This window comes from Vanessa cardui, chromosome 12 (genome assembly GCF_905220365.1).
Source record: "Vanessa cardui chromosome 12, ilVanCard2.1, whole genome shotgun sequence".
NCBI classification, from domain to species: domain Eukaryota; kingdom Metazoa; phylum Arthropoda; class Insecta; order Lepidoptera; family Nymphalidae; genus Vanessa; species Vanessa cardui.
Window position 1 is genome coordinate 6,931,915 of NC_061134.1, and position 11,649 is coordinate 6,943,563.

General features: G+C 29.7%; 2 protein-coding genes and 1 long non-coding RNA gene across 3 annotated transcripts; 1 reads left to right on the top strand and 2 right to left on the bottom strand.

The window, feature by feature from the left end:
- Window positions 1-772: 772 nt before the first annotated feature.
- LOC124534100 (protein lap1) lies at window positions 773-4,597 on the bottom strand. Its single transcript, XM_047109771.1, has one exon. The coding sequence runs from the start codon at window positions 4,404-4,406 to the stop codon at window positions 1,611-1,613; it is 2,796 nt and encodes a 931-aa protein (XP_046965727.1). The 5' UTR covers window positions 4,407-4,597; the 3' UTR covers window positions 773-1,610.
- Window positions 4,598-5,463: 866 nt separating this feature from the next.
- On the top strand, window positions 5,464-10,363 carry LOC124534135 (spindle assembly abnormal protein 6 homolog). Its single transcript, XM_047109831.1, has 12 exons — window positions 5,464-5,803; window positions 5,886-6,049; window positions 6,129-6,285; window positions 6,746-6,931; window positions 7,300-7,457; window positions 8,015-8,174; window positions 8,577-8,645; window positions 8,811-8,954; window positions 9,115-9,322; window positions 9,734-9,911; window positions 9,989-10,092; window positions 10,174-10,363. The coding sequence occupies exons 1-12, from the start codon at window positions 5,687-5,689 to the stop codon at window positions 10,314-10,316; spliced, it is 1,788 nt and encodes a 595-aa protein (XP_046965787.1). The 5' UTR covers window positions 5,464-5,686; the 3' UTR covers window positions 10,317-10,363.
- LOC124534138 lies at window positions 8,948-10,807 on the bottom strand. The gene is made up of 3 exons (XR_006966723.1): window positions 10,448-10,807; window positions 9,968-10,017; window positions 8,948-9,138 (listed from the first exon to the last, which is right to left on the bottom strand). It is a non-coding gene; the product is annotated as an uncharacterized LOC124534138 (long non-coding RNA).
- Between the last annotated feature and the right edge of the window lie 842 nt (window positions 10,808-11,649).

An 11,649-nucleotide genomic window follows, 5' to 3' on the forward strand; every position in this document is an offset into this window, starting at 1 on the left:
TATATATTCAATTTTATATTAAGTACATACATATTAAAGTTTAATATAAAAATACTTTATAAAATAACAAAAACAAAATTGGCATGGTAGTATAATTCTCGTATTATTGAGACAGTCAATTAAAAATTTGGTTAATTTTTGCATAAGGTTACAGCAATTTATTTAATGGAGACTGATTCTGATGAACTATCTTCTACACGACATAGATAATCTACTATCAAGTTCCAGTAAATTAAGTACCTACTCATTGGATGGCTCAAGAACTCTTAAAACTTTTGCTGATGAAATTAATGATTTGTCAAACTAACAGAATAACATTTTTATTTGACATATCAATTTTTTAAGCTAGTCCTCAACAATCCTAATCCTAAATATTTTTGCACAAGATTTTAAATCATTTTATTTATTGAATTGTGATTATTTAAAAAGAAACAGTAACTGTTACAAATATTGTGAAGTGCATATCTTTATATATAAATAAAATAAATCAGTAGGTACATAAATTTACTAAATAGATTTTTTTAAAGCAAAATAAAAAAAAATAAAATAAATTCGAAGATTCCACTAAGAATCATATTTATGTTTTGCTTACAATTAACTATATTGATAACATAAGTACCATTGAATTTATACCCTCATTTAGCCGTTATTTAAAATGCATATTAAGTAACAAAATAAAAGAAACTTCTTTACAGAGTCAAACATTATTTTGTTCAAATATATATTCTAATTAATACTAAGAGATAGTAAATATAAAAATAGTGACTCTTGAGTAGGCAAAAATGAAGTAAAAAATATATCTGAAAATATTACAAAAATATATAATAGAATACCTATAGAAGAGAAAAAAATATAATTCAAGTAGGAACACAGCATTAAGAGAAAAGAAATAGTAATAAAATAATTTAACCACTATTATGGACATAAAGAGACTTTAGCACTTAAAACACATTTTTAAATAATAGAGAGCAATTCCTTAGCAAAAACTTTGTAAATAATGAATAAACAATTGTTGAACTTGTTAGTACATAAATATGTATTACATTTAAAAAGGCTTAATTTTCATCACGCTAGAGACACATGATAAAAAATATATTTTAAATTTACATTAAATAATATTAAATATTAATGTTCATCCAGAATATTCAAAATATTTTTGATACATAATTATACACTAACAGATCACACAAGATTCCTTTCTTATTTGTTAACAAAGTTATTTTAGTAGAAGTTAAAAAATATCTCTGGACATATTAATTAAAATACAGGTAATTTAAATATTTATATAACAATACCTATATGAAACAACATAGTTGTTACACATTGTACTTAACAGTACCTACAAAATTTTCTATTGCATTTTTTAAAATCCTTTTCTTTTGAACATAAACTTCTTTTATACATCCATTTGGATAACTTTCCAACATGATCCTTTTTAGCACCTTAAAATTATCTTAAACTTCAACATTATATCACATTTAAATTGCACATCCAGAAAACTGCTGCCAACATGACAAATAATATATATTAAAGTCAGATTGTATGTTCATAGAAAAGTTCATAACATTAAATTTTCACATAAACCTAATATTCCACTCTAATTTGTTCCACTATCCTCCAGTACCATTGAAATATTGAGCATGTTTAGTGTATGGTGCTGCAATGTGATAAGGGGGAGGCTGTCCTCTTATATATACTGTCTCTGACAAACCACTTGGGCTGTGCCTGTGACTTACAACACTTGGAGGATTAGATGAAGCAGGCATGGCATCATACAAATCATACATATTCTGACTAGGAAGTGTTTGTATATGAGAAAAACTACCATCATCTGATATAAGTGGTGTGTTTGTCATACGATAGGGGTTTGTGGCATTGGTATGACCAGTTGGTGAGTATAACTCTGGGGATTGTGTTGCAACATATGTGGGACTTGAGGCAGACATATCATACATATTACAATTAGGGGATGACGTTTGGTGCATCGTAGATGTATAGTGGTTGGTATCAACATTAGAAGCAGTATACATGTTATTATAATTACACAAATTGGGCATTGTTGTTGAACTGACTATTTGACTGACAGTGTGCAATCTTGGACTAGGAATATCTCTACCTCCATGGGGATGATAATTAAACACATCAAATTTTCTCTGTCCATACATTTTTTCTGATCCACATGCATAAGTTTCACTAGCATACGTATTTCCATGATACTTCCCTTCTGTATGGCATATCATTTCTTTTCTAGGGTATGCTGGTTCAAAGGGTATATTTTCAGCTCGACACCTAATGTTATAAGAATTTTCACTAAATTGGGGTGACATAATGTTTTCCTCATTAGAATGCCTCTCTTGAGACGAAACACTTAGTCTCTGTAACTGGTTACAAGTGTCATCAGAACAATTACGATAACCATGATCGTTTGGAATTACATAATTTTTATTTTCTATTATATGACCCCTAAAATTATTAATTGGCATAGATGACCTAGCTGTATCCTGCCTGGGTGAATATCTTTCGTTCTGTTTTAAGTTATACTGTGCCGGTCCTAACCCACATGCATCCATATTATCGCCTTTATATACATTTGTTTCACTATTGCTTTCAACATAAAGGGCATGATCAACACTTTTATATGTTTTTTCTTGTTCATATGCAAGATCTAATGGTTTGTCATATGCATTTTCAGCTTGTAAATTATCATAAGTAGATGCTTTCATTGGGTCTTGCTGAACATTATCAGGAGTATCTTCATCAGCACTAACATTCTCTAATTTATTGTCTGATGCAAATCTTTGTTGCAGGGTTGGAGTTATTTTAGCTGCTTTAATATGAAGGGCATTATGCATAGGAGGAGAAACATCCTGTGTTCCATCTTTGTGAATGTTTCTTGCATGTTTTGCCATAGCTCTTAATTCTTTTGGATAAGGTGTAGGAGCTCTACGTAACTGTCCAGGTTTTTCTGGAGCTTTAACAACAGGTTTCATGTCTACAAAACTAATATGACGTGGTGCACTTTGTGCCTCTGTATTTTCTGCTTTCATGTTATCAGATTTAATCTCAATGGGAGTTAAAGGCACTTGAGGGAAAAGAAAACAAGTAAGGACTTGTTCATAAGTATTTGGATCTACTTCAGAATGCATAGGCACTAGAGGTTTGCTTTGATTTTCCGAGAGCCAGAGGGCTACCAAATTATCACAATTTAATAAAGATTGAGGAAGGTAACTTAATGAATTTCGCACCAAGTTTAAAACTCGTAAAGAAGTCAAATGACCAATTTCAGGTGGGATTTTCATTAGTTTGTTAGCACGTAATGACAGCACAGACAATTTTGTACAGCTACCAATTTCTGGTGGAACCACCCTTAACATATTTTCATCAACATTAAGATACTTTAATTTTCTCAATAAACCAATAGAAGAAGGTAACATATCTATATAGTTACACATTAACATTAATTCTTCTAGATTTTTTAATTGACCTATACTCTCTGGTATTGAATAAAGACGATTGTTATCCAATTTTAAAGCTGTTAAATTACTCAGCTGTCCAATACTATCAGGAAGTTGTGTTAAACTGTTTATTGACAGGGTTAGATCTTGCAAACTTGTACAGTACCCTATTTCTGGAGCAAGTTCTTCTATCATGTTGTTGCTTGCTTCCAAATGTATTAAGTTTTCCAAAGGTTTTATTACGGAAGTTATACTTGTGAAACTATTGCTGTCAATCCACAATTCTTTCAATTTCAAAAATCTTCCTATAACTTCAGGAAACTGTTGAAACTCATTTTGTCCAATATCTAATCTCAGAAGTTCTGTAGAGCGGGAAAGTGATTTAGGCAAAATCATCAAGTAGTTATCTCGTAGTTCAAGTATACGTAAATTTGATAAACGTCCGAAATTTCCAGGAAGATATTCAAGATAGGTGTCATTTAAATATAAGTCTTGTAAAGCTATAAGATTTGTTATTGTATCCGGTAGTTTCTCCAAAGGATTAACGCTAAGATCTAAGAATATCAAATTCTTTAAAGATTTCATGTTATCTGGTATGGATGCTAAAGTGTTTCTACTGATATTCAAATGTTGCAAATTTACCAATGATGATATAGCTGTGGGAATGGCTTGTAGCTCATTATCACTAAGATCTAAATATTTCAAGCCATGACACATGAAAAGCTGTCGGGGTAGTTCAGTGATTCGATTACTCTGGCAAAGCAGAGTCTCTAGGGTTCTTTCATACACGAACACTTCCGATGGCACATCCGTTAGCGAATGGTGCGAATAATCTAACTCCACAATATCTTCGACGCCAGGTCTCACACAACACAGAAAATCAAATGGCATTATGAAATTAACACTTTTAGAACACGACAAAAACTGAAATGATTCGTGAAACACACACATCAGGCATCCTCCGAAATTATGAACCTTGGCATTGCTAATATTTATGATTTTAATGTTAACTTTGTTTCATATACTTTTTGTAAATACTGTTTTTCTGAATTGTTTTTTACATCAACAAATATACTGCTTAATGAATCACATAAATTCACAACTGATTCATCTTTCTTCCCCTCCCGAACATAGATAAAGATTAGATTATAATATATAGACATATACAGACTAAAAATTTAAATGCAATGGATAAACGGTAACATTTTTTGCGTTTTAGGAAAAAAATAGTAGCGAATAAGATTTATTACTCACTCATTAGTATGAAATTTTCATCTCTAGTTAAAGATATAATTTAAGAAATCAGATAAGTATTTTTTAAATTAAATAAAAAATAACAATAAACTTAATCTTAATAACAATAAATCATCTATTTAAGACTTCCGGAAATAAATGTAAGCAGTTCTAAATGAAAATATTTGATATAATATGTAACATTATCCTAAGGATATATGCCAAAGAAAATAGTATGAAAAAACAACTAACAAAGTATCCTAGACGAGCGGTATCAAAATCAGTTAGTTTTTAGTCAGAATCGTGCATGCTACTAAGCTGAGTTTTTCTGTTCCTGCTTAGTAGATAAGTCAACAAAGCAACAATATACCAGACAACAATCTGGACGATAGCTAAGACTTTAAGGACACTTCGTCGCCTGGATCAAGAATATAGTAGTTGCATTAGTTTTTGAATGCTCTGCGAATCTGACCGCTCTACTACATTATTGTGAATCATGAGGGTATATCAGATTCTGATAATCAGAACAGAGGTGTGGTGTCAGAGTTAGTACCACAGTATTCTTACCTCGTCAGTGACTTTATTTTCCACGCTCTTGTTGTAAAACCGTCAGACGTAATCCAAATTTAAAGCAGAGAAGACGATATCGCTAAGCCGTAATGTATTATTATTATTACCATTTTAAGCAAATATAATGTTAATTTTTAAATACTCTAAAATGTAATTAATTTTCAGAAGCTAACAGATTTAATGGAAATAATTTCATCAATTCAAGTATATGAGTTTATGAGTCTAAACTTCAATTATTTACGTCAAAATAATTTAAATGACATTGACAACAGTAACATATTTTTGAAGAAAACAAAAGTGACAAAACATAGATTGAAGCCGTTGAATGGTGATAAAATTTTAAATAACACACAAACACAAACATTTGAATTAAACTTTTACCATACCTAAGTATCAATTTAGTCGTATACAAATAAATATTAAAAGAAATGGTCTTCAAAACTTTCCACAAAGGAAAATATTTTATTTCCTTTAAAAGAGGATTCGATGAAAGTAAGAAAGATATAACAATAACAGTCGATAAAATTTTTCAGACTGATACTTTGGTAAGTACATCGTTAACATTATTTTTTATCAGAAAAAATACTTTGTTTGTATCTATTTACAACTGTTCTAAATACATTACAGAGATTGACGTTATCTGACGATGACGATCCTGCTTTTTTGTGTAAAATTAACTTAACACGCTGTGACTACGAAGAATTAAAGAAACAACAAGGACTTCTTATTGATTTCGATAATTTTCCATCTCAAGTTGTTAGATTATTACAGCAGTGTGCAACAAACAATATGTAAGTTGCTAAACATAATATTTATTGCTTGAATCATTTGACTATAATAATCATCTTAAAAAAATCTGTAATTATATAGGTTCCTCATTATACAACAAATTACACCAATTCAGTACAACTTTGAAGTGGTGGAGCATAATGAATTCAGGCGATTAATTCATTTATGTCTTAAGACAGGCCCGGCTAGTGATAATGAAGTGAAACAGCATATGGCTGAAACTATAGGAGAGTTAAAAGTATGTATGTTTTTAGTTTTGACAAATTTGGCCATTTAACTTATTGTAAGGAGACATTCTATGAGAGAAAACAACCATTTGCTTTCTATTATTTGACTACTTGCCTGCTGTTGCCGCCTTTTTTATATAAAACTGACATTTTACATTAACACTGATATATTCGATAATGTCTTCTCACATGGTCAGATAAAAAGAGGTTTATTGATTTGTTGAATTTTATATTTTTTTAGAAAATGAGACTACAATTCTTAGATGATATTAAAATTATATATTTGTATATTATAATTATTCTTATCTTCAATTAATTTAGTTGTAAAATTACTTCTTAAATTCTATCCAAAACTTTATCTCTGATCTTTGGTTTTGATTCACATGTTCTATCCTTTTATATATATGTATTTTGGTTTTATTGTTGCTTTTCATTTTTATTATTATTAACAAATTTAGTTTCCACTTACAGAAATCACTCACAAATCTTAAAGGTCTAGCTTCTTCAAATGAAATGATGTGGAATGAAAAATATTCAAACATGGAAGCAAAAATTCATGATCTAACTCTAACTGTTACCAAAATGGAAGAAGATAAACTAAGGCACGAAAAAGAGTTTCAAGAAGCCATGAAGCTAGAAAAAGATCGCATAGCCCAGGTATATATCATAAAATACAATACTGGTTTTAAGCAAATAGCGCAAATGATTCAATTAAAAAAAAAATGCAGAGTAAACTTTATGAATGTAATTTATTATAATCTTTTTCAATAATTAGGTAAAAAGCTACAGTAATATAGATAATTAAATTAATATTTAATAGCATTTATATTAGACAAAAGTCATTTTCACCATGTATTAATTATACAGTTAAAAATTAAAATGAATATCAAAACTTTGTTAAATACTTATATATCAAACTACAATTTAATTTGCAATGTTAAATTCCTCCTTTTTAATGTGATAAAAATCTGATGTTATCTTTAATCAAAAACAATTTCTAATATATAGTTTGTATGGATTTTAAGGAGAAAGTTCAGTGGCAAATGAATAATGATAATCATACAAAGAGTCTGCTTAATACAGCTCAAGAGACAATTAACAAAAAAGAAAAGCAGATAGATGACTTAAGTTACCTCAATAAACAACTGCAAGATACTATCAGACAACTTGAGAATCAAATAAGGTAACAATATGAGCACAGTTAAATTATTTTATTATAAATTTTCCTTTTTTAGCTAAGTTATCTTTTTTAATCATGCATTTTGCTTGTGCAGGAGAGATTCTATTTAAAATTGTTTATTAATAAATTAATAAGAAAACAAAGGAAGTTTTTCGATCTTCAAAATTAAGAACCGCATTATGTAATGAATTAATTTGATTACTAATGTCTGTTGATATAAAATTTTGGGTTTAATTTGTAATAGTAGACATTATCATATTTAGTCAATTTAATTAAAGAAAAATCAAAGTATTCTTTACTTATTTTTAAAATGTCTTCTAAATTTCTTTACTTATAAAAAAAGTTAAATTTTTAACAAGAAATACTTTCTCATAAAGTCTTATCAGAGATAAAATAATAATGAGTGACAACAGCATTTGATGACAAAATGCAATTCAAATTAAAGTAGCTGTTAATTTAAAATTGTAAACATCTGAATCTTATTTTTATGTAAAATACACCAATTAGTGTATAGAAATCTAATTTGTTAATAAATGATTGATTACACATTTAAATTTCAGTGACAAAGCCCAAAGATTGACATTAGTAGAAAAAGAAGTACAAAAATCTCATATAGAGGTTGCTACACTCAAAGCAAAGAATGCAGCTTTAGAACGAGATATTATTGAAAAAGAAAAACAAGTCAATCAGTTTTGCTCAAAATCAAATTATTTGGAAAAGGTATTTCTCATATTTCCTTAATATTGAGGTAGAGTTGGTTGAAACACATTCCTAAATCAAATATTTGTTGATACAAAATTAATTAAAATGTTGTGCATACATTTTAATGCACAATGCAAATGATTACAACTTTATGGTAAATTGATTGATTGAATGAAAGCTTAGCTTAAGAAAATATAATAGCTAAAACAGAAATAGACAAAGTCCTTTATTTCATTATACAAAATATTGAATGGTGCATATATTTATGTTTTTGCAATTAATTTTATTTTACTTTCCTAGATAAAAAGTATTAAAAATAATTAGACCAAAAAAATAATGAAAAACATTTAATATTCATGCATTTGTGTATGTTTTCTAGAAGCATAACGTTTTTTTAAGCAATTTAATATATATTTACAGGTAGTTAAAGACAATTCAGATCTAATTAAAGAATTGAATGAAAACATACAGACACTAAAAATGGACAAGGTAATTAAAGTTAGCCTACATTTAAAATTATTTTTTATATGTAATAATATCAGCTTAGTTTTACATAATAATAATAAAAATATTTATTTGAACAAAATTATCATTACAGTATTTACATATAAATTAATAAACATTAAAAGCATGGAAATATTTGTTTAATTCCAGGGTAGCTTAGAAAGAAGATTGACAATAAGTGAATCATTGGCAAATAAAAATAATGAAGCAGCACAGTCTACAACAGAGCAGCTATTAAAAGCTAATCAGATTATATCCAAGCAAAACAATGATATAATAGAAATGAAAGACAAGGTATTTTATACAAAAACTTCTTTATGGTAATCCTTTATGAGATCAAAACAATTATTTTTTTTATATATTTGCTTATTTGGTTTCTAAAGGCAGTAATAATAATACTGATTTATAACCTTAGGCTATGTTTTTTTTATATACCAAATAAAACCTCTTCTAGCTTCTGTGTAGAACTGCTATAGCACTAGAACAAGAAAAAGTCATTGAACGAAATATTAAGGATTTACAAGATTTACGATCTGAATTAGCCGTAACAAAAGAGAGTGTGGACAAGCTTCGTAAAGAACTTGATTCTCTTAAGGAAAAAAATGACAGCAATGAGCAGGCTCTTCGAGACCGCGATGAAACAATAAAAAACAACAATATGGGTAATAAAAAAAATTACGCAATATAATAGAGCTGAGATGGCCCAGTGGTTAGAACGCGTGCATCTTAACCGATGATTGCGGGTTCAAACCCAGGCAAGCACCACTATATATATGTGCTTAATTGTGTTTATAATTCATCTCATGCTCGGCGGTGAAGGAAAACATCGTGAGGAAACCTGCATGTGTCTAATTTCATCGAAATTCTGCCACATGTGCATTCCACCAACCCGCATTGGAACAGCGTGGTGGAATACGTTCCAAAAACCCTCTCCTTAATGGAAGAGGAGGCCTTATCTCAGCAGTGGGAAATTTACAGGCTGTTACTTTACTTTTTTTACTTTACGCAGATAATATATGTTAAGACTGTCTGTAATATGTTATGACAAAAACTGATAATTTATTTTATTGTAGTAATTCAGTGGCTTCACAAAAAAATGGAAGGAATTGATGCCACAGACTATATGCAAAATAAAAGTCGAAAAGGTCTTCAAACAGGGAGTTCAACTCCATATTCACAACCAAAAAATATTCACAACAATTCATCTCAAGGTACAGATGAATCTATCAATTTTTATGCTACATCTAAATTGTAAGTATAAATAGTTTTTAAATAATGTATAAATAAGTCAAGTATGTCAATCAAACTAATTAGAACTTTTTTCTTAGGTTGAGTATCGATGAAAGTCCTCAGCCATCTGTACAAAATAAAAAAGGATTAGATCCAAAATATTTAGAACCTTCAACAGAAGATAATCAAGTACTACATAAAGGTATAATGATAAAACTAACAGAACCAAATATTGAAATAAGTCATTTTAATATAACTATAAACATTCATTATTTTATTTCAGATGTTTCAAGGCCAACTTCAACTTTTAGCAAGAAGGGCAAAGAGAACAAATGTATTGAGTTGCCAAAAGTTGATTATAGAGAAAAAAAATCTTCTAGAGCAACAACATATAGAGCCACACCAATCTCTGCATATTTTCCATGATTTGTAAAAAAACTTTGTAAAATATAAATGTAAATACAATATACAAATGGCAGTTTTTATGAACTCAAAAATGTGATCCTACTTCACACTTTCTTTTAGATGTAAGAATAAGAATTCAATGGGTACCTCACCTATTTACCTATGTAAACGAATAAACCACATCACTTGTTAATTTGTTAGAATTTAAAATTCATTAAAGTCATTTATTTAATACATTTTAAGCCTCTCTCAAATTGAACATGTATGGTTCCAAAATTCCTAATGAATTTTGTAACCAGAGCAAATAATAAAATATCCATATAATTTGAGTTTGTGTGAATAAATGTTCATATTTATTATTTATACAAGAAATACTTGGGTACATTTGAACCACACAAATATGCAATTGTTATGACTGTGTTTACCATCGGATGTCCATCCCACGAGGTACACCCGGTTAGTAAAGCTAAGAGAATTAGGGTTACATAATTAGATTATATTAACCGGCTTTAATAAAGTAGTAAATGGCAAAAGTTAGCAAACTGATACGATTACGCAAGATCAAGCCAGAATAGATGCACAATAGAATGTAAATCATATTTTTTTAAATGTACGCGCTTTTATTATTTCGTCAATGTACCTTTACTCAGTAAATTCATGAGAAGGCTTATCACTGGCCTTTTCATCTATTACAGATGATTTAAGACAGTGTGTGATTTAAATTGGACACTTGCGTTGGTGGCTTTGCAGACTGATTCTGGCATGTTATTGCTGTCCTGCTGTTTGGCTCTTTTGGTGGCGAGTTTTTCGACCCACGCTGTGTCGTGTAGCTTGACCCCTTGTGCAATCCGAAGCTTCCATCGATCCCTGTCTTCCGCGAGTTTCTCCCATTCCCTATGCTCGATACCAAAGGAAGTGAGATCTCGCTTGATACATAAATCCGTTGTCAGGAAGCCTCGTTTCTTGCAGGGCCGAAATTGAGTTTCGCCAATTCAGCATCAATTACAGAAGTTTTGCGCAGATCTTGTGCACAACCTGTGCCTCCGCAGGTATCCGGAAGGCCTGTCCTCATTGTGCGGACATTCCATGTTGCTAAGCGCATGGAGAAGTGTGTTTGTTTTTTATGGGTTTTATCTTTCTTCTGTTTTTGTGCAGGTGAATAATTTACAGCATAGACTATCTAGGTTTTAGCTAAGTAAGTAAGATTTAGGTAGTAAGGCTAAGTACCTGATAATGAACGGTATATATTTCTCTAACGTGAGTAAATTATATTTTTTATTTTTATAATATGTATACATGTGTATATGGCAATTGGCAATGCACCATATGGCATCCATGCTATCTTGGATGTATT

What these genes read in the sequence shown, in the direction of transcription:
- LOC124534135 (XM_047109831.1), top strand. Translation starts at nt 5,687, where the DNA reads ATGGTCTTCAAAACTTTCCACAAAGGAAAATATTTTATTTCCTTTAAA. An exon ending in CAGTGTGCAACAAACAATAT is followed by an intron (nt 6,050 to 6,128) that starts GTAAGTTGCTAA and finishes GTAATTATATAG; the next exon opens with GTTCCTCATTATACAACAAA. An exon ending in AGACACTAAAAATGGACAAG is followed by an intron (nt 8,646 to 8,810) that starts GTAATTAAAGTT and finishes GTTTAATTCCAG; the next exon opens with GGTAGCTTAGAAAGAAGATT.
- LOC124534100 (XM_047109771.1), bottom strand. Translation starts at nt 4,406, where the DNA reads ATGTGTGTGTTTCACGAATCATTTCAGTTTTTGTCGTGTTCTAAAAGT.